Consider the following 23,716-nt stretch of genomic DNA (forward strand, 5'->3'; position numbering starts at 1 on the left):
TTACACTGAAATGGTCATATTTATTTCCATTACTTCACCCATCAGTTAAAGAGTGAGGCAGTTAACAGAACTGAAGACAAGATGTAATCAGTTCACCAGCCCAGAGATAAAACCAGAAGTGCAGGGAAACATGAATATGCTTAGGCCCTTTAAATCAGCCTTCCCCCAACCTTCTGGTGAATGGCAGTTGTCTTCAGCAGGTATCAAAGGGACAGCTATCCACCTAGACCCCTCCCCCAAATTTAATTGGCTCTTATGCTTCTGTCAGTCAAAATCAGCAGGTGAAAGTTATTTGCAGTAGGAGATAAAATCTACCACCTACTAATATCGGCACATAAAGCTGCTGTTAGAGGCACAAGAGCAGAGTCAAGTATAAAAGCAGGCAATCCTAAATGGTGACAACTTTAGGTGCTGGCATTCTGCTCTCTCACAAATGTGCAAAGGGACCTTGAACAGCCGTACAGATAATTTCAACAAGTGTAGTTTTTCGTATCCTAGGACGATGACAACTTGTACTTTGCCAGATTTTCCTCTTCCGTGCAATTATTAAAGGCACACGAGCTCCACCAGCCTTTCAACCTAGTAATTCTGCTTTTCAGGCCATGAAACGTTCAGCTTTTGCCCCAAATGACAACTTTTTGTCTCTAATTCCCCATTTCCTCTCTTCTGTAATACTACGGGCAACCTACCTGTGTCCTGCTGCCATTGCATGATGCAAAAATAATGCAGAGTCTTGTGGCGCCTTTAACAAACACCATTTGTTAGAGGTGCCACAAAGACGTGCTTTTGCTTGCTATGGCAGACTTAACGCGGCAGCCCACGAAGGGCAAGAGACCTCAAAAAACTCTGCAAGGAGGGTTGCAGCTGCATCAGCTGCTCCTTCAAATAAAGTTGAAGAGGCCACTGTGCAGGAGCAGCCGGCAAGTAGGGGCAGTGCCCAACTTCCTGGCAGTCTCCTTGCTGGGACACTTTCAGAGGAGGAACACTACTGAACGGCAGTTGCCAGAAACTGCAGGGGGGGGGGAGAATGCTGTTGCACTCAGGTGTGGGCTTTCCCTGGGTATCTGGCTGGCCACAGAGAGAGCAGGATGCTGGATCAGATGGGCTACTGGCCGGATCCCGCTGGGCTCTTCTCATGTTCTTATGGCAATGCAGGAGTGGGGCAGTGAGGTTGGGGCAGGGTGCGCACACCAACCGGGCACGATGCCACCACCACCTTGCAGCTGGTGCTTACTGTCTCAGTAAGAAGAAGAAGAAGAAGAAGAAGAAGAAGAAGAAGAAGAAGAAGAAGAAGAGTTTGGATTTGATATCCCGCCTTTCACTCCCTTTCAGGAGTCTCCAAGCGGCTAACAACCTCCTTTCCCTTCCTCCCCCACAACAAACACTCTGTGAGGTGAGTGGGGCTGAGAGACTTCAAAGAAGTGTGACTAGCCCAAGGTCACCCAGCAGCTGCATGTGGAGGAGCGGAGACGCGAACCCGGTTCCCCAGATTACGTGACTACCGCTCTTAACCACTACACCACACTGGCTCTAAGCAGTAAGCAGCAGTGATGCCCCTGTTGGAGGTCAGTGCCACAGCACCTCCCTGCTCCCATCACTATATGTAGCTTGGAGTAGGGGGTAGCGTAGGGAGCCAACAGAAGAGTTTATTTGTTGGACTGTCTTCCCAAGAGAGTTTATTCCAGCTAAAATACAAACAGCCATCTTGTCCTGAATCTGGGCATTGGCCTGTCAAGTCCAGGCCCACCTACATGGGGGCGCTGACCACAGCTCTTTCGCAGAGTCTGAAGATTCCTTGCAGGATACCGGAGATGAACCCCGGAACCTTCTGCACGCAAAGCAGTTGCTCCACCGTGGATTGCTAGCTACCAGTGCTTAAGTTCATCTCTTGTTGGTGGACACCAGTGTCCTGGAGCCTCTGCCTTTCAGCAGATCCAGAGGGGCAGCTGCTTCCAGTCCAGGAAGGAGGAGGATGATGATTTAGCAGCCTCTGGCGTGTGTGAGAGAGGGATGGCTTATCACTGCAGCCCATAACCGAATCAAGTGTGGGGCCCACGGGCCAGGAAACGAGCTCCATGCGAGATGAGACATGTCCAAATCTAGAATGGAGAAAGAGCAAGACGAGGATCTAGCATCAAACTTGGGGTCTTCACAACCATACCAAAGAGCCTTCAGGTTTTCCTCCTACCTGCAATAACCGATCTGCCTCAACCAGACCCCCCATGTTTTTTCATGACTCTGTTAAGTCATCTAGCAGTGGTTCCTCACTGTCCTTTGGGAGACACTCACTTCAGGGGCTGCCCCTTCACTATCCAGGGGCTAATGGTCTGTGCACCTCCATCAGGATGCTATGGCAGCTCTATGCTTTATAAATACCTTCCCAACCCTCATGTGGCTACACCATTGATGGTTATGGAAATAGCATTTTCTATAATATTCAGTGGATCGTCAGGGCTTGCAAAGCACCATGGGCAGGCAAAAATGGGTCACACGGTGTCACTATGATGTCAATTGACAGGCAGCCCCACCCACCCCATCCGTGGGGTGGGGGAGATAAGGATCTAGCCCAGACCTAGTTCTGCAGGTGTTCCTCATAACAAGCTTGCAATATAATCCTAGGGCTAGGATATGGGAAATGATGAATATCCTCTTTGGGGATTTTTCTTCAATTGTTTTCAGTTTCTTCCCCTTTAAAGCTAAGAATGAGGAGCAACCTTATCAGATCAATGATCTACTAGTCCTTGTATCATCAACCATAATTTGGGAGGGGCCTCCAGCCCAGCCCTACAGATCGTTCCCCGTTTTATCTATGATCTTCATACCAGGTAGCAGACGAAGGCCACGTATGCAGCTAGCGCCAATGATATGGCGATGTAGTATGCCAGATGATTCAGGCCCATTATAGCTGTCACCACAAAATACAGGTTGATTGCACAGATCAGTCCAGTGATGAGGATCATAATGATCTTGCTAATGCTAAGAAGACCAGAGAGGGAGAGGGAGTTAAAAAAGAAGAAGAATATTCAAGATCATGACTATAAAGATGGAACAATCCTGGTAGTAATATAATAATAATAATAATAATTTATTATTTATACCCCGCCCATCTGGCTGGGCCTCCCCAGCCACTCTGGGCGGCTTCCATAAAAACCAAAAATACAGTAAAATATCACACGTTAAAAACTTCCCTGAACAGGGCTGCCTTCAGATGTCTTCTGAATGTCAGGTAGTTGTTTATCGCTTTGACATCTGCTGGAAGGGCGTTCCACAGGGCGGGCGCCACTACCGAGAAGGCCCTCTGCCTGGTTCCCTGTAGCTTTGCTTCTCGCAATGAGGGAACCGCCAGAAGGCCCTCGGCGCTGGACCTCAGCGTCCGGGCAGAACGATGGGGGTGGAGACGCTCCTTCAGGTATACTGGACCGAGGCCGTTTAGGGCTTTAAAGGTCAGCACCAACACTTTGAATTGTGCTCGGAAACGTACTGGGAGCCAATGTAGGTCTTTCAAGACCGGTGTTATATGGTCTCGGCGGCCGCCCCCAGTCACCAGTCTAGCTGCCGCATTCTGGATTAGTTGTAGTTTCCGAGTCACCTTCAAAGGTAGCCCCACGTAGAGTGCATTGCAGTAGTCCAAGCGGGAGATAACCAGAGCATGCACCACTCTGGCGAGACAGTCCGCAGATAGGGTCTCAGCCTACGTGCCAGATGGAGCTGGTAAACAGCTGCCCTGGACACAGATTTGACCTGTGCCTCCATGGACAGCTGTGAGTCCAAAATGACTCCCAGGCTGCGCACCTGGTCCTTCAGGGGCACAGTTACCCCATTCAGGACCAGGGAATCCTCCACACTTGCCCGCCTCCTGTCCCCCAAAAACAGTACTTCTGTCTTGTCAGGATTCAACCTCAATCTGTTAGCCGCCATCCATCCTCCAACCGCCATCCATATCTGTTCTGGTATTTTCCCCTTGTTCCCTCATCCGCCATAGTCAATTCACAGATTTTTACATCCACATCTGCCCCAATCATTGTCTGGGGGCAGAAGGTCCTGTTTAAAGAACTAAACGAATATGAGGAGCGTTGCAGTCCTCCCTCTGCTTGTGTAGGTTTTTATATTATGTATGTATGTATGTATGTATGTATGTATGTATGTATGTACAAACCACATTTCTCATATGGAAAGTTACGGGAGTTCATCGGAAAGTTACAGAGTAGGCCCTGAGTGAAGCAGCAGCCCTGAGTGAAGCAGCAGCAGTATGACTGTGCCAAAACATTTGCAGGCACAAATAAGACTGAAAGCCGGATTGTGGGACCACCCCGATAGCATAATGAGCACAAATCATCATCTATGCACAATGAAAAGGACACCTGGGAGGGTCCTGATGCCACTTTCCGGTACGTTTGCTCCTCACTTTCCTTACTGCAAAAACTATCTTTTGGGGGAAGCAGGTTTGTTGTGCAAGACCTTCTGGGCAATTATAACTGTCTGACCTGTGTTTGCCAGTATGACATTGAATCCCAACCAACATTAGTCTGGAAGTGCCCTGGGTGGCAGATGCAGCAAAATCAAGGCATGGAGTGCATTGCATGTACCAAGAACGTTCCAAATCAAACATTGGCAATGGGAGCATACACATCCTTCCTTAGGGAAATAACTCCTCACAAAACGAGCTTCTCTGTGGAGCAACTTACATCCCATTGACGAAGTCCTGCATGAGAGGCTGCATGCTGGTGAAGGTGAGAACAGGTATGACAGCAAAAGGTAGCTGGAAACGGAAGGAGAAACAGGGGTGAGTGTGGAGGCATATTTTCAAAATGAATACTGCTGTCTGTTCTTTCTTCACCACTTATTTTGTCACCACTTATTTTCACTTGAGGACCACAAAAATGTTTGCTGCCTGTTTGGTCATTCCTACTCCTTTCCAACCCATGCCGGTCCTATATTCATTTTATTCCATTAATATCCCAGCTTCTCCAAGGTGGCGTATGTGGTTCTCTCCCTCCTCATTTAATCCCCACAACGACTTTGTGATGTAGGTTAGGCTGAGAGGCAAATCACCCAGTGAGTTTCATGGCTGAGTGGGGATTCGAACTCTGGCCTCCCAGGTCCTGGTCCAACATTCCAACCACCATACCATACTAGCCCAGCCCTTGGAACCTGAAGGTATCTTGCCTTTTCCTGTGACACTTCTACATGCACAGGAGCTACTCAACAGGCCAGTATGAAATAATAGATTTCTAGAATGACAGAGATGGAGGGGGTTTCACAGGGCAGATTCCTGAGGCCCCTGCCTCACTGCCTAATGGCAGTTTTGGTCCTAGTAAGGAAGAGAGGTATGGGCAATTGACATGGGGCTCCTCAGCCGGTCATGTCTCCTGCAACCCACTGCTTACAGAGCGCTGCAGTGTGTGTGTGTTTCGGACATCTCACCAGGATGCTCTGCAGCACATTGAGAACGTCATTCAGGCTCGTCAAATCTTCTATCCTCCTGAAAGCAGCAACGAAGACCGTGGGAAGGATAGCGAAGGCACGAGTGAAGACCACCCGGGCAAAGCGAGACCAGCGAAGCTTCAAGAAGCCCTAAGAGGGGAGGGGGGAAAGCAGCTCCTGGGTTTGCAGAAGTCAACACACAATCACCCATTGAAACACATGCTATTCATCAAAGATCCTCTCCCCTCTGCTTGACACATTGGTCTTGAAAAAGGCTGCCACCTGGTGGCCAATATAAGTCACTAGAAAAAGGTGAAGAACTGAGGAAAACGGCTCCAGGCACTACATGCCTCTCTACTGGGGAAGATGACCTCCCTTTGAACAAACGTACCCCCTGAACAGTAACTGTAAAACTTGACATTACTAGTATACTGAATCATCCACACTCTGAAAGCATGGGCTAATATTTTTTAAGCAGGTGGCCCTCACTGCTATCTTTCTGAACTTCTAAGTTGAGGGAAGAAATGCATTTCCTCACTTCTGTCTGGTGCCCATAGTGCAACTACACATTTGTGCTGGACCAGAGCAGTTAAGTAGGAGAAATTAACCATCACATGATAGATGAAGATGATGGTGGATGCAATGGGCAAGCCTCCATGTAAAAGAAGCAGCATGCCTCTAAATACCACTTCCTGGGGAACAAAGAGACTGTTGGCATCGTGCCTTGCTTTTGGTGAGCTTCCTGGAGGCATCTGGTTGGCTATTGTGGATGCAGAAGTCTGGACTAGTTGGACCTTAGGGGTGCTTCCAGTCCAGGCATTTAGTGTGGAATTTTCATGCTTTGTCCACTCATCCACACAACACTGTGATCCAATCATTAGCATGCATTTTCCCTGTAGTTTTCCCATCTTTTCTCAGATCACAGAAAGACACTTTGTAAAAAAGAGAGTAGCACAGTGTCTACAAGTGCCTTTAACATGACTCTTGCTTATTATTATTATTTTTTAAAGGACAGGATTTTAAAATAGGCCATGATCTATCATTAACCATCATGCTGCAATGCTGCTGATTATTTTTTTTAAAGGAACATTCTGTTTAAATAAATTGTTTTATGGTTGTGTATCACTATAACTTTTTTCATTTAAAAATTATGGCATCTTGGCAAAAATTAGGAGACAGGTATTAAAAATTAAGGAGGATCATCCAGTGGCAATCACTGGATCTTTGTAAATGTGTGCTGAGCTTCAGATTCAAGTTCTGACCCCCTGAGAGGAAGTATGTCACACCCACCGGTGTGTACACAAAGAAAAAAATGAAATACTCCTGGAAGTCAACTGCACTTCTGCTTGTGGTTTAGAATGTGTAACTATACCTGGCTAGCTCTAGGATCCACCTGCCTCAAAACAGCCTCAGCCATCGGATCCAGGAAGCCTCTTCCTATGGGTAGACTTGCAGGTGGAGCAGCTTCCCGCTAGATGTCAGCACTACAACTGTAGAGTGCATGACCCACAACCTATTTACCACATGAGTGTGGGTTGTTTCACAATACAAATGCAGCTATGCCTTCAGCCGGCTGTGGCTTGACTTAGAGGCTACAGTTTTGCAATAAGGTCCTGCCCTGCCTTGCAAAAGAGGCACATTTTCTTAACCATCATACAGAAAGCCTTTTGGAAACATAGCGTTTCTGGCCTTTCGTGAATAGTGGGACAGCAAAAAACGGATCAGTTACGGCTCAAAACTTTGCTGCTCAAGCAGAGGGTCTTGATATTGCACGATAATGGCTCCCATGACAAGGCACACAGATGCAGGCAAAATGTACTGACAGGATGTGGTCAGTCGTGGTGAGGAAAAGTTACTCTGTACGTTCACAGAGAAGTCTTGTCTTTATCATTGCTTGTTACCTTCTTGGACTAAGCAGTGGCACTGCAGCCTAATACTCATGTTGCTCTAAGCCCAGCAAGCAAGATCCTCAACTAAGCCCCCACATGCCAAATTTGACAGTTGAGCAAGGTTGCCCACCTGTCAATCAACTGGTGCCGCTATGACATCAGGTGATGACCATCAGGACTTCAGGTGCTTTTCAGTGCTGCCAATCAGCTGAGACTTTAAGCCACCCCACCCCACCCCAAACCAGGGAAGCAGCACTCACACTGCTTCCTGGAGCCCTGCATCCAAGTGAGCCAAATGTTGGCTGCAGGATTGCATCACATCATCATCCTAATAACAACACAAATAATACTAACAATAACTATTGCTTTTCCTTTTTCAGCACATGCCACAATAATATCGACAACCGCTTTTTTCCATTTGAGCAGCACGTAGCAGAGCCACACCTTTGAACTTGCCTGCAAGGTTCTATCAAAATCAGGATTAACCAGCCCCACAGAAGACAGCCCCACATAGTTTCTCACCTCCATCACAAACTGCCCGGCGTATGTCCCCGTCATGGTTGAACTTTGGCCTGCAGCAAGGATCCCAATGGCCCAAATGTAGAGAGCAATGGAGCCAAAGTAGCATCCCAGGATGAGTCCCTGGGCAGGAAAAGACACAGATAAATGGGATGCAGATAGTTAAGCCAGGGTGACCAGGTGTCCTACATTACAGAGTACAGTTCTTTATTTGGAAGACAGTTCATTTTGTTTTGGGAAGGTGTTCTCTGTCTGAAGGGCTGCCCAGTCCAAGTCTAGGTTAAAGTGCAGTAAAGAACCCTGAGATGGGAGAGCAGCAAAGGGGGCCTAGAAGCAGCCCATCCATACTGAGCAGCTGGACAGCAGACTGGGCACAGGTTACCTGGCCAGTCTTCCCCACTGCAGTGATATGTGTCATATTTCCATCTAAATTATAGTAATTATTTTTGCATTGGGAACTCCATATATTACATAGCACATGCAAATCATTGATTTGCCTTTTTGTTTTGGGATGGTGGTAAGTGGCTACCCTAAGCGAAGCACCAATACTCTTAAAAGCTAGACACCATCTTTTTCCTATATTTATGTGCAAGCTTATCTTTTTTTAACTTCTTTCAAGCTGGGGAAATGACATCATTCCACCAAAAACTTACCCCCTGGAAGATGTCCACGGAGACAGTTTCATTGTTGTCAGGAAAGTTTGGGAAGAGGCTGCCATTGGCGAAAATGCTGGCATTGGCACAGATTTCATGCTGTCATACATGGGTGGAATAAAATGAAGATAATTTTTTAAAGGACATCCATTGGGGCCTCAGAAAGGTCACATCCTTTGCACTAGAAGGTCAGGGCAAAATATTTCCACGCGCTGATGGCCCATAGAGACAAGTCTACAAGGAAGAATGCCTCAGAGCACAGCCACCAGGAATGGCTGCATATACACCATAAGTTTAAAGCACATCTCTCCCCTGAAAGACCAATAATGGGAAGTGTAGTTTGTTACGTGTACTGTTAATTTTAACTCTGCGGGGTAAATGACAGTTCCCAGGATTCTTTGGGAGGAATGTGCTTTAAATATATGGTGTATATGCAGCCAAATATGCCTTAAACAGCTAAACACTTGGGTCCTGCCCCTCTTTATTCAAAGCTATTCCCCTCTTTCTTGAATGAATGCACTGCCCCAGAGCAGATGACAACTCAGAGACACAAACCGGGAGGTTTCTTAACTCTGGAAGAATAATCCCAGCTGGTTCATAGCAGGAGTTTCCAAATCAAAAGTCCACAAGGGGAAAACACTAGGCCTATGCTGCATGTAATACAAAGTGTATATCCCTTAAAATAAAGGCACACATCATTTTTAGTGACAGTATTCATTTTGCACCGCGGTACTCATAGGCACTCACGAATGAGACTAGTTGGGCCACAAGGCCACTGCCTCAATTAGGAGAAGAGTGGCAGTCCAAATGGGGCATTCCTGCCCTTTTACAGACCTCATCTGTTTCCTCCAAATGGAGAAAGCAAGCCCCTTTGGTTGCCCTAAGAAGTTTCCAATGGGAAACTGATTAGTGCAGTTGCTTCCTAGCATTGACAGGGACTCCCACGTGCAAAGGAACAATCCAAAACTCCACTTAAGTTCCCAATTGTTCCTTTGCAGCTCAGTCTGTACCTGCCCCACACCTGACATTAGGCAGCTGTGGTTTTTGTGGAATAGCCTCTCAGGCCAAATTGGGACCTGTGCTAAGCCTTGTTCAGTCTGCAGCTCAGAGGTTTCCCACTGCTGCCCTAATTTATCACCATAGTGGTATCACTGCTAAGAAAGTGAGCTCCACCCTTGGAAGTTTGATGGAATGAGCAAAGAGGAAGAAGTTGGCCAATCCCTGACTGGCTAAAGAGAAACATCACTCTTCCTTTCCAACCACACTCCGTCCACTCATGGGTAACGTAGTGAAATAAGAACTCTGAAGTGATAGAGGAGGAACTATGGGACCTGAAGTCCCAACCACTCTCAAGTGAGCAGGGCCTGGGGGCAACGCAACGCTATGTCACTCACCACATCATGGTTCTGTTTACGAAAGAAGGCCTCTCCAAATACAGACATAACGAAGAGGTTTATGAGGAAGGAAACGAAGAGAGCAATGGTTGACTCAACCAGAAAGTACATGTTGGCCTCCTTCACTGCCTTTTTGTCAGCGCGGTCAACGTCTCGGGTCTGTGGGGAAAGCAGACAGTGTCTCATAGCTCTATCACATGAGTACTCCTTAACCCCCCACTCCCAAAGGTACTGGAGCCAGGGAACATTGTGGCTGGGGCTGTTCTTGTGGCTGCATGGATGGTTTTTCCTAAATTCCTATCATATAACCTCAGGCTGTGAGCTCACCTTAATAAGAGAAATAAGGAGAACCCTCCCTTCAGATGGCATTTGTTTTTCCCTTTCCATTATTATGGTCTGGCTCAAAATTCCCTCTTTGGGCAACATTCAAGACCTCCCTTCAGCGGAGGCAATGTGCTTTCGAAACAACTGTTTGCTTGTTCTGGTTAAAAATATTGCCTGTTATTTATTCCAACACAGAAGAAATGGAATAAACCATCCCTAAAGTATTATTTAAAAAAACCAAACCAAAACCTAGTTAAGGTACTACATGTTCCAAGGAAAACACAGGATTCCAATCTCATGCTTAGAAACATAGCCAGCTGCCTTCGTCAGACCATTGATCCCTCTGGCTCAGTACTGTCCACACTGACTGGCAGCAGCTCTACAGGATTTCTGGCAGGAGCTTTTCTCAACCTTATCTGGGAAGATAAGGCCCTTCCATAGTTAATAGGAGGGGCATTTGCAGGGGAGGATCAGCAGGTCTGTACAGAATTCTTTCCCTTCCCTCCCTTTCTTTCTAATGCAAGATGTTGATACAGTTCAGACTCTTCTCTCCTGTGCTTCCATGGCTGGGATAGATTACAGTGGTACCTCGGGTTAAGTACTTAATTCGTTCCGGAGGTCCGTACTTAACCTGAAACTGTTCTTAACCTGAAGCACCACTTTAGCTAATGGGGCCTCCTGCTGCCGCCATGCCGCCGGAGCATGATTTCTGTTCTCATCCTGAAGCAAAGTTCTTAACCTGAAGCACTATTTCTGGGTTAGCAGAGTCTGTAACCTGAAGCATCTATAACCTGAAGCGTATGTAACCTGAGGTACCACTGTAGTAGCTTTGGCCAGTGGGACGCAAATGTCCTTGCTGTTTTATTTGTTTGTGCTGCACTGCTTCAGCCAGGATCCACTTCTAAACCTCTGCCACCATGTTAGAAATAGTGTTTGCAACTACTTATAACGGTGTCTTTTATGAAACAAGTAAATGGACTTCCTCATGCTCCATGTCTATGTGCTGTTTGCTGAGTCAGATCCTCTCAATCTGTGCTTTTGCTCTGTGCTGTGGAGTTACACTTTCTGTCAGCTACCCCACTCTCTTACCTAGTTCCACATACGTTAAGGGGGGGGGGGTTTAATCTTTTCTCCACCAACTGATTCTTCCTTGCAAATGTTCCTTTACAGATAGTAATATTTAGCCTTTCCCCCCAGCAAAAGCACCAAATTAAAAGTAAAATTAGATGAAGGGACAGCCTTAACAGCAGCAACAACCGCAACAGCAACATTGTTATTTATACCCCGCCCATCTGGCTGGGTCACCCCAGCTACTCTGTGTACCTTTCAACACACATAAAAACATAATCAAACATCAAACACCAAAAACACCAATACAGAGCTGCTTTCAGGTGCCTTCTAAAACTTATATAGTTCTTTATCTCCTTGGCATCTGCTTGGAGGTCATTCCACAGAGAGGGTGCCATTGGCAAGAAGGCCCTCTGCCTGGTTCCCTGTAACTTCACTTCTTGCAGTGAGGGAACCACCAGAAGGCCCTTCAAGGGAAGAATGGGTGACCAAGGGAAGGACTGGCCACTTTCCCTTCTCATTTGTCAATTCTTCCCTGCAAGGTCTCCCTTCTTCTGCATTTGTAATCATTGTTGTGAGTTTGGGAGTACATGTTTGTTGAGACTGAGCACATGCCTCCCCCATGAATGAATGGGAAGACAGGTCTGAAGACAGCCAAGAAACCTTCTTATCCAAGACTAGGAGTTTCCTACGACTGACCTTCACGAGGGAAGAGTGCAAGTAGATGTTATGGGGCATGATGATGGCTCCAACCAGTCCCACGGCCTGTAGAAGTTCGTTGTGTCCACAGCCCTTGCAAATGGGGAGAAACATCCCCTTCATCACCTTTCCCTGGTCAGGACGCACTACCACATACTGCAGAAGGGAAAAGGAAGGAAGGGTCAGGCCGCGCGCTCTGAAGGCAGTCTGCAAAGCTAAAACAGCAAGGTTGATGAGGAGTGGGGCAAATCTGTCACTTTCAGTTTTTCTCTGTTTCCCAGCCTTGTTTATTTCACCACATTTCTGCACCAATTTGCAATTATTATTTTTAAAGTTAATCATGAAGATTTATCAGCGTTTTAGTGTACACTTCTCCTAATTTTTATTTGTAATTCTGCACAATATACTTAATTTTGCAAGCAATTTCACCCAGTATATTTTTGTAGCTCATTTTCACTAACATATGCATTCTGTATGCACATTTTCACCCATTGTTATAAGTAATTGTTTTGTTGCAGAATGGTACCGCAAAATTCAGAGAAGTGCGAATTTCCTGGGATCAGTGTACTGTATTTCAGATTGTGTATTATTTCGGGAAGTGTGAAAATCTCACCCTCTCATCCCTATTTGCATTGGGTTAGGTTTCCTTTTACACTCCAGCCTGTAATTCTTGCATGTTTAAAATGGGAGTCACTCAAGGAACAGGAGGGGGCAGAGCCATGTAAAGGTTCCTGGGAAAATCCCTTTTGAATGCGGAGCAAAGTCCAGGTAAACATGCCCAGTTTTAACTTAGCTCCACTGTTTGAATGCTATGATATCGGAGTACACACAAAAATCTTTTCCAACACTTGTAGTTTGAGTGTACTATTAACTTAGGTATTCATTGCTACTCATTGTTGGTGTGTTCATTACCCTGGATTGATTTAAAAACAACAACTATTAAACAAATCCAGAGCTTCTTTCCAGCTGGAACTCTAAGGTGGACGCCATTGTGTTCATTTGCATTCTGGTAACTCTTTTTCTAGAAAAATAGCACTCGACAAATCTGTAGAGTCTAACTATGTAAATGTTTGTGTAGCCATGACAGGTAATTGGAACCTCTGCATTCAGAGACAACACTAGAGTACCTCAGAATACCAAATACTGTGGACAAATAATATTGGCTGCAGTGTGTGGGTGTGTTGCTGCCTTCATATTGTTCTTATGAGCTTCCTGGAGGAATCCAGTTTTTCAAAACCACCAATTAGATCAGCCTTGAGATGTTCTGGACTACAACTCCCATCAGCCCTAGCCAATATAGCCTTGGTAGCTGGGACTGATGGGAACTGCAGTTCAAAATATCTTGAGGGCAGCAGTTTGGGGAGGGTTAGATGGACCACTGAGGTGACCTGACAGTGCTCTTCTCAGATATAAAGGGTCAGGCCCTGGCCAGAATGGAGGAGAGTGGATGAAGGCATTGTTTGCAGTGGAGCCTGGGGATTTGTGGGCTTACCTCGTAGCCAAATGTCAGTGCCATGATTGTGATGAGGAGACCAAAAAAGGCTTCCAGCTTTCTGAGACCTGGGAAGGAACAGAAGAGGCCAAAGCAAGCTCATTAGGGAAGGTGTTGGGATTCAAACCTGCTTCAGAAAATATTAAATTTTAGCTTGAGTGCTCTTTGTTATGCAACAAGCACATTTCCTCAAGAAATCCCCTCCTAACCTTTGAAACACTTCACTAGCTGACTGAGTCACACATTCAACTATTTCCCCCTGTACAGGATACATACCATATTTATCTAAGAAGAGGAAAAAGAAAGTGTCCACAATGGTGATCAAGACTCCACCCCACAAAGGGATACTGCAAAGGAAAACCAGAAGTTACCAACCTGATAGAGGGAGAGAGGACACTACGCCCTCTCCCCCCTGAACACAGTTAGCTTCTTAGGGCACAATGACTACTCAACATCTTGCTGCCACAAGCAATATCTCTGTCTGAAGGGAAGAGGAGACCTGTGCTTTTTTTGGGGCGGAGGGCGGGGCAGACTATGGGTTACCAATTCATTTCTTCTCTGATGGGCCTCTTCTACTTGTTAGTAGTTCTACAATGGGCAGAAATCTAATAGATGTACATCTGTTAAAAGGTTCTGCTTTGCGAGAAAAGAGATGGCAACCTTACCAAGGTATCCCAAGAGCGGAGAAAAGCTTCTAGGCTTCCTGTAGTAAATTCTTACATTTAAGAGATTATAGGAGGCTGTGGAACCAGATTGCTGATCCACCTAGCTCTGTATTGTCTACACAAGCCTTTGACTTGCTGCTCTCCCTGGTGTTTTGAACTACATCTCCCATCATTCCTGAGCTTTAGTCATGTCATCTGGGGTTGATGGGATTTGTAGTCCAAAACATCTGTAGGGTACCATGTTGGGAAAGGCTGGTCTGCACTGACTGCCACTGGCTCTCTGAAACAAGCCTTGGTGATGCCAGTGGTCAAACCCGGGACTTTTCATATGTAGAGCATGAACTGTTTCACTGAGTTGTTTTCTTTCCCCCAAGGATTATCCCTTATTCAGGGTCACTATAGCTTTACAGCAGGGTTTCTCAAACGTGGGTCTCCAGCTGTTTTTGGACTACAACTCCCATCATCCCTAACTAGCAAGACCAGTGGTCAGAGGTGATGGGAAATGTAGTCCAAAAACAGCTGGAGACCCAAGTTTGGGAAACCTTGCTTTATAGGATCCCTTGTTTCTATAATTTTCCTTTAGCGACTCAGAGAGACATCTAATAATCAGTTAGAGGAAGCAGGCATCTGCAGTATTAGTACCTTATCCCAACCAGTTTATGAGGGAGGTTGTTCACTATTAACTGGGGAAAGATTATACCTGATGTAAAAAGAATAAGAGAAAAGTCAAAACTGCTGTCATTGTGTTGTATTTCAATATCTGCCAGCATCATCTAGTCTGAGGAATCTAATTGCTTAACCCAGTGCAATATGGTTGTGGTGCAAAAATGGTCAGCAACATCTTGGAGACCTGCCCACTCACACATGGCCGCAGAAGAATGGGGAACTTACCGTCCAGCTGACAGAAGGTTGAAGGCAATGGCTGTGCCTATCACTTCCTGCATGTCAGAGCCAATGATGGCAATTTCTATCATGATCCAGAGCAGCACACGAGGAACCTGCACCAAACAGAATGGGAGTCTGTCAGATAGATACAATATGGACAGGAGCTGGTACCCCAAAACTGCTCTATGGCGAGGTTTAAGCAGAAGCTCCCTATGCCTCTAACAATGATCACAACTCCAGAAGCTTCACATGTGGCATGTACACCACTCGATATCGTACCACTTGTTCAACCCTTTTCAGTGCAGAAATGGGCATCTTTAAAATCAGACAGCCCTCAATCAGAGCATGCCTTCAGATGGAGGTAAAGCTGATTCCACGTTCAGATTGAGAAATGACTGGGCTGCTTGGTTCAATTCACAAAGCCCTCCCTCCCTTGCTAGCTAATTCATACTGGATATTTCATTCATTCATTCATTCATTCATTCATTCATTCATTCTTGACTTTGAGGTAATCAGAGAAATGGAGGAGATTTAGTTATGCCTTTAACCACAGTGGCATGGCAGACCAGAGTCCCTTCCACCAACTCACAGGAAAGGGGGATGCCGTAGCCAGTGTTTAGTACCCAATCATGCAGTTCACAGCCTGATTCTCCATTCATACTCACCTTGGGATAGTAGAAATGGCATATCTCTCCCAAATCTTTGCCTGTAACGACCCCAAGCCGGATGGCCAGTCTTTGGCAGAGCAAGCCCAGGATTGTGGACCAGAGCAGAACCCAGAGCAGCTGTGCAGGGAGCAAGGGCACATGGCGTCACTAGGTATTTGGGGGCTTCTGCAGCAATACAGCAAGAGCACAAGCCCAACCTCAAAGCTTTTGCTTAGCCTCAGGCTCATAATTCAGTGGTGGATAATACTCAGATGCTAGTTGGCCACGCAGCATGGGGTGGATGGAATAGTGCCAACTCTACTAACCCCTGCTGAACCAAGAAGAGGACCATTGCAGATTGCAGAAGTGCAGGTCCTATCCCACCCCCACTCTTGGCTGAGTGATGATGTTCCTAAAATGGGGTGGGAAAAGGCTGCAAACACTGAGTACTTAGAATTGCCCCAGCAGAACCCCAAGAAGACAAGGAGATGGGTGTGTGAAGTCCATGGGCCTTATAGTGTCCAGGCACACCCTACAACAAATGCCTGTTCTCTCCTGTGCTCACCTGAAAGCCGGCAACAGCTCCACACTGCAGATCTGATTCAATGTTTCCTGGGTCCAGGAAGGCAATGCTCATGAGGAAGCCAGGCCCGGTGAATGCCCAGAGCTTCCTAAAACTGAAACCATACTGGGAAGAAAAAGGTGTAGCACAGTCAATGAAAAGGGACTGGAGAGAAGAGAGAGAGATTGGAGGTCATCTTAGCTCTACTACACTGATTCACACTTAGCTCTTCATTCTGTATCAGATCTTTATTTAGGGGCAGCTGCTCTGAATGCTGCTATTTTTCACACAATTTAGGAGAGCAAGTACCATAGACACCATTGCTTTCAACCAGCCAGCCAGAGCAGGGCAGGGCCACTGGTAGGGGGGCACAAGGGGCACACATGGACCATGCTCTGAGTCAACATGAGCCCCGACCTCTGAGGTTGCTTTTTTAAAAAAAAGTAAATTAATCAGACATTTATAAAAAAAAGTTAGAAAGCAAAACCTGGAGGTAAGATAAACAAATAATAATATATTCTATGGTGCAAATATATAAAACCCACACAATTCTTTCTGAAAGTAACATTTTGGAATAAGCTGTACTCAGCATTTCTGTTTAGTTTTTGTAAATATGGAAGCTCTGTTCTTCTCAAACAACCTGTTAAATGAGGCTGAATTAAGGTTGGGGAATTGAGGCTGCAATCTTGTAGCCTCTTTCCGAGGAGTAAACCCCATTGAGAAGTAAACTTAATGGGACTTACTTTTGAGTGAAGATGCAAAGGATTGCATGGTAATGATTGCAATCATATGCAGAATTGGGTGCCATAGTTCATCTGTGATGATTGCACAATTGAGCTGTAAGGTTGCAATGCCACACACATTCCTGCTGAACAATCACTCTTAGGGGAGCTGGCTGATAACGTCACAGAAATTCTGTCTTGCTTAACCCTTGTATGTCACAGAAAACACATGATTGCATTGGAACTAAACACTTGTTGCAAAACCACTTCCTCAGTGTGAGAAAGGAACTGAAATGTCCTACTGTTCACCCCAGATAATGACTCCTCTTTCTATTCCTTCAGCAATTCATTCAGTTCCAGTAGCCCTCTATCCTCTTCCCCCACCATGGCAGGAGAGTAGCCTTACAGCAGGGGAATAGCCATTTACCATGCTTTTTAAAAAATCATCATGGAAGATGCATGCTCCAGCACTGGAGTGGAAGAGTATACCGACATCAGATGATGGGCAAAGCAAACTTCCACTATACTATATCCACATTATGCCAGGATTGGAGATACCTTGCCAGCTGAATGCCCACTGTATCCAATGTGTGCTCAGCCCAGAAGGAGGAAACCACATCAGAGAAAATACAAAATGGCAGGAAAGCAATAGAGATGCTCACAGGATCCCTTGAAACTCTGCTGGTGCTGTCTGCATGGAACAGGCCAATGAACTCACAGGGACACCCACACTCCACATGAACACACTAGACCAGATGTTTTCAACCATTTTGAGTCCATGGCTCCTTTGACCAGCTACATTTTTCCTGCGGCACCCCTGTGGGGGTCAGGTGCCCAGTTATGTCACCCCTTGCCTGCGGAGCTGACAGGCTCTCACACTTTTTCAAACACCCTCCCTTCTGGAGTGTTCCCTCAGCCTCCACTTCTCTTCTTGGGAGTCCTCTGGGAAGTCGCCGCCACCACCCCGGTCTCTGAGCTGCCCCCCCCCCCAGCCCCAAAGAGAGGGGTGTCTTCTCACACTGCCCCACAGGGGCCTGGGACTTGTGTGTCCATTCCCAACAGCAAGGGCTGGTGGACTGGCTGGCTGGGCTCCCTTGCCTGCCTGCCTGCCTGCCTGCTTGCCTGCCTGCTTACTCTGAGGCTGCCCCAGCTCCTGGCAACTAGTGCCCCCTGACCAGCCCCAGAGGCACTATTTGCCTGCAGAGCTTGTAGCCAAGGCTGCTGCAACAAACAGCTGCACAAGCCTTTGGGAGGCAGAGATGCAAGAGGGCATCAGAGGAAGGGAGGGAATGAAAGAGGGACAGAGGTCAGTGTTGCCTGCTGCAACCCTAACCATCATTCAAGGCACCCCAGGGTGCCACAGCACACTGGTTGAAAACCATTGCACTAGACCATTTTACACGGCATTGATATTTATTAAAAGGATCCATCTATCGCTCTCATTTCCCCATATCAGGCCAACAGTCCAACCCCAAGAGAACGAGCCATGTGTTAACCATCTGACCAATGATTTACTCCACTCGTCAGGATGGATGAATCTCTCAATTTCAGCTTCCCTTAGCTCCTGATTTTTCCAGTCTTAAATTCAGCTGTCCACATTTCCCCAGAAATTTCCAGTGGGGGGAAGGCGCTGTTTTTTAAAATCTTCATGAAAATTCACCAGCACTTTAATGCGAATTTCACCTAATAAACACACATTTTGCATGCAGTTTTGACTAATACACACATTTCTGCAAGCCATTTCCCCCATAGAATGCATTTGTGTATGTTATTTTCACTAATATATGCATTCTGTATATACTTCCACCTAATATATGGATGTTTGTACACGTTGGCTGGAGAAATTAGAAGTGTGAATTTAAAAGGGGTGACTGTGCTTCGGTTTGCATGAAAATTGGGACATTTCTCATTAAAATACAAAGTCAAATTCCCTCTCCAACTCCACTTACTCCAGCAACATCTGGAATGGCAATCTTTTCATCCAAGTAGGTTTGATCTCCAGCCTCCTGCTGATTATTCGGTACCAGTGAATTAGTGGCGCCATATCTTGGTTTCCTTCTGATTTCACCGTCTGTGAAGAGCCCAAAGAAAAGAGAGGGAGCTTGTAGCAGGCATTAAAAGAAGGAGAGAACCTTAAAGAGAGACTGCTTAATGCTGTATCATTTCAGCCAAGCTTCAGACTGCTTAGTGGCTGAAATGATACAGCATTATTATGATAATCAGTGAAAATAATACTTAGCATTTTGCAACACATTTGAAGTGCCTTGAGTAGTCCTCAAAAAAACTTTGCAAGGAAGGCAAGTATTCTTCTTCTCACACTGCAAATGATGGGAGTGAGATGGGAGCCCTATATTGTCCATGATGCTGCTGAAACCGCTCCGCACTCACCGTTACATCTAACAGCACTTACCTGATGACGTAATATCATTACACTGCAAATTTCACTGACTCTGCCAGCAGCCACAGCCAATGATTTGAAAGGGGTGGTGGTGGTGGAGCCACTCGCAATAAGGTAACCATTAGAAGAGCCCTGGTGGATCAGACTCAAAGGACAATCCAATCCAGCAAGCTGCTTCACACAGGATCAAACCAGATTCCTCTGGGAAGCCCACAAGTAGGATGCGAGACAATATCCCTCTCTGGCTGTTGTTCCCAGTGACTGGCATTCAGATGCATGCCGATTCTGATCTTGGAGGTAATCTAGGAAGCTGCCATATGCTGAGTCGGACTTCTGACCCATCTAATTCAGTATTATCCACACTGATTGCCAGTGTCTCTCCAGGCAGTAGATATTCCCAGTCCTACCTGGAGGTGCCAGGGATTGAACCTGGGATGTTCTGCATGCAAGGCAGATGCTCTACTACTGAGCTATGGTCCTTCTCAAGGGTCGTAGGAACATGCAAGCCCACTCACCACGACAAGGTGATGATCGGTGTACTGGATAAAGCAAAGATCACCAGTGTTGAAGCAATGATTCTTCAACATCAACTTCATTGGACTGGTCATGTTGTGTGGATGCCTGATGATCGTCTTCTAAAGCAACTACTCTATTCCGAACTTAAAAATGGAAAGCATAATGCTGGTGGTCAACAAAAGAGGTTTAAAGACTGTCTCAAGGCAAATCTTTAAAAATGTAGTATAAACACCGACAACTGGGAAGCACTGACCTGCGAGTGCTCCAGTTGGAGAACAGCCTTTACCAAAGGTGTCATGGACTTTGAAGATACTCGAACTCAGAACGCAAGGGAGAAATGTGCTAAGAGGAAGGCACACCTGGCAAATCCACACTGTGATCAACTCCCACCTGGGAACCAATATCCCCACTGTGGAAGGACGTGTGGATCCAGAATTGGCCTCTATAGTTACTTATGGACTCATTGTTAAAACCATGTTTATGGAAGACAATCTTACTCGGCTACGAGTGATCGCCAAAGAAGAAAAGAAGAAGAAGAAGAAGAAAAAGAAGAAGAAGAAGAAGAAGAAGAAGAAGAAGAAGAAGAAGAAGAAGGGTCCTTTCTCACTCATATAATGCCATCATGACTATATCCTCTTTGTCTAATTCCATCACAAGGCAGTACTGTCCCATCATAATATTATAACTCTTACCTACTCCTGAGATAACAGTGGTTTTGCCCCAAGGATATCTGACAAAGGTGAAAATTGAACAAGGGGATTCTGTCTAACGGTACAATTCCAGTCCAAATTCAATGGCGCTTACTCCCAGGTATGTTGAGGTTCAGATTACAACCCAAACCACTACACTGTACCAATGAGTCGCCACCATTGGGACTCAAGCGCACAGCCCCGTTTGGCTCAGTGACTTGGCTTGCAGTCTTCTCATCCATGTTCTCAAGGGACAGGCCCATACAAGTGAACCATGCTCTTGGAGGAAAAAGCGACGCTACAGCGACTCTGTAGGAGCTGCTACCTGCATGAATGCCTGCAGTGCCTGTCGCAGCTATTATACACCCAACAGCCTATCTCTTGGAGCTGTGCATTAAAAGAAACTTGAGACAGAAGCTCTCTGTCATTCTGGGACCACTGCTTTTATGAAGTTGTGTTTACGGATGCCAGTTCTGCTGAGAAGAGAGACATGCAGAATTGCATTAAACAGAAACAGGAAATAATTCATAACTCACAGGTTCAGAGAAGCATACAATAGATTTGCAGGTGACGCTGTAACAATGCTGATGTTTCTAAAGTCAGTTCTACGCTAGAAAATACTTTGGCAAATGTCAATATCCTGCCACAATCTTACCCATGCCGTCTATCTGTCCTGCATGTGCTTTCCAAGCTGAGCTCCTGCGCAGCCCAGATGAGATGCTCCGCTTGCTGCTCAGATGCATATAAGCCAAAGTTCTGTTTTCTGATGAGACTGAACAATCTGGAGAAACCAGTCTAGTGAGTCCTCACTCCCTTTTTCACTGCTCCATGAGGCGAAATCTCATTTGCATATTCAGCTAGGTCATACCAGCAGGTCTTGCTGCCAGATCTAAGATGGAAAAAAACGCCCCTACCCTGACACAGGGCTTGCACTTATCCTGACACTTAGGCTTAAAATCATCATTGGAGGCCAATCTTTGTGTGCCTTCTCCAGAAGAGGTGGGCCTTTTCTGCAATGGCTCCCTATTTGTGGAATGCTCTTCCCAGGGAGGCTTATCTGGCAACATCATTATATATTTTTAGGCAGCAGGCAAAAACTTTCCTCTGTAACCAGTCCTTTGACCTTTAACTATCTGTGGCCTTTTAGAAGTGGGTGAGATGCTTTTGACTGTATTTCTCTTTCCTCTTGGTTTTAATGGATCCATGTGAGATTTGTTGTCTCTTTGTTGGCTGTGCTTTGGGTTGCCCTGGGCAAGACTGGCAAATTTAATGAATAAATGAATGAACAACAACAACAACAACAACAACAAAAACTATTTTAAAATGAGTAGATTTCCAGTCATTCTTGCACCATTCCAGGAAACTCCTTAAAATTGCTGTCAAAATAAAGCAGCTGTCTGTATTCCTATAAATCTGCAACCTTCTGCATTCAAAGCAGATGCTCTACCATTGAGCTATGGCTTTGCTAATTTCTTCAGGACAAAAAACAAAATGTATGGGCAAATGTTAAATGAGGGAATTTGAATGTTGCTTTTGCAGGTGTTGGTAGATTATGTATCATGGCAAAACAAACAAATCCCTGCGTGCATTTACTTATATATGGACTATGACGATGCCTGGAAATCTAAATTCCTCTCAGCATCAAAGGCTGAATGCACAGCATACATTTAAAGCACATTGCTTCTCCCTAAGAATCCTGGATACTGTAGCTTACCCATAACAGAGCTACTTTTCACAGCACCCTCAACAAACTACAGTTCCCAGGATTCTTTGGGGAAGTCATGTGCTTTGAATGGGTTTTGAATGTATGGCGTGTATCAGAGGCTCCAACTTCCAAGGAAGAATGGGGGGGGGGGCTGAGGTCACATGGTGTGTGGTGTTGCACATGTGATGTTGGGATGTCCGAGGAGCTGGAGGCAGAGCTGAACGCAGAGGCAGTGTGGTTTCAATGACTGGCAGCTCCTTCTCTTCCTCCTCAGAGGCCAGGGGCTGCTTCCCGTCCACGGCAGAAAGAGGAGGAGAAGGAACTGGCCACTGAAGCCATGCCACATTCAGCTCTGTGCTTGGCCTCCTCCGTCCCTTTTGAACATTGCGGGGGCAACCCCATCCCCAAAATTATTGGGAGGCCCCAAAGGTCTTGTCCCCTAGAAGATGGCATCCCTGGTATGTACGCAGACTCAAAACTGCAGGAGGTACTAAACTTTTTCAAACTGTCCCTTTACTTTTACAATAAAAATAAAAGACTAATCGTCTGCTGCCCTTCCATGATGCCCCTCTTCCTCAGCTGACTGAGGCAGCTGCCTCACTCTGCCTAATGATAGGGCTGGTGCTGAATATTTGGTACATGGCATTCAGATACAAAAAAGCGTTAAGTGCAGAAAAATGGAGGGGCCACAGTCTTCCCCATTACTAACTAAACTATAGTAATTATTTCTAAATTTGCACTTATACAAATACCTTATTCATTTTTATTTATTTCGCAAAATTATTTTATTTCTTGATTGTAAAAAACCCAAACAAACCTCAAAGAGGTTTACAAAAAGAATAAAAGAGAGAAATTATCATTAAAATAAAAGCCCAGTTAGAAACGACTATTTAAAACTTCCAAAAATAATTAAAATCCACAATAAGCTAAAAAGCAGATTAAAACACACATCAGCATTCTATGTGTCTGGCTAGGATTTGCCTAAGCAAATTTTTAGCATGTGCCAGAGAGAGAACTGTGAAGGTGCCAGCCTGATATCAAAGGCAGGGAGTTCCCCAATTACAAACTGAAAGTCTTAAGCAAATTTGTTCTCCCCCCACCATTCCTTTCTTGCTGAGGAATTTCCTGTCTTTTGTGTGATTCATCAGCATTTATTTAATTATAAACCACCCTTGATATAACCATACATTTTAGGGTGGTATCAACTTCAGTTTATAGGCTCTCATTCAGACAGTGGTGCAGTAGCACCTTAGCTGAAGTTCAGTAATAGCTCTCCAAAAACCATTACAGTTGTACCTCGGGTTAAGAACTTAATTCGTTCTGGAGGTCTGTTCTTAACCTGAAATGGTTCTTAACCTGAGGTACCACTTTAGCTAATGGGGCCTCCCACTGCCGCTGCACCGCTGCTGCTGCACAATTTCTGTTCTCATCCTGAAGCAAAGTTCTTAAGCTGAGGTACTATTGC

The 23,716-nt window shown here is 45.7% G+C and overlaps 1 protein-coding gene across 1 annotated transcript; it reads right to left on the reverse strand.

Moving 5' to 3' along the window:
- Positions 1–1,659: 1,659 nt before the first annotated feature.
- On the reverse strand, positions 1,660–21,349 carry SLC11A1 (solute carrier family 11 member 1). The gene is made up of 15 exons (XM_082238465.1): positions 21,202–21,349; positions 18,893–19,014; positions 16,225–16,347; positions 15,678–15,797; positions 15,019–15,125; positions 13,739–13,809; positions 13,463–13,530; positions 11,971–12,126; positions 9,880–10,038; positions 8,486–8,584; positions 7,836–7,955; positions 5,425–5,574; positions 4,686–4,759; positions 2,823–2,976; positions 1,660–2,099 (listed from the first exon to the last, which is right to left on the reverse strand). Exons 1-15 carry the CDS (start codon positions 21,287–21,289, stop codon positions 2,040–2,042), a joined length of 1,671 nt encoding a protein of 556 aa, XP_082094591.1. The 5' UTR covers positions 21,290–21,349; the 3' UTR covers positions 1,660–2,039.
- Positions 21,350–23,716: the final 2,367 nt, after the last annotated feature.

Source organism: Podarcis vaucheri (genome assembly GCF_965113315.1).
Source record: "Podarcis vaucheri genome assembly, chromosome: 1".
Lineage (NCBI taxonomy): Eukaryota > Metazoa > Chordata > Lepidosauria > Squamata > Lacertidae > Podarcis > Podarcis vaucheri.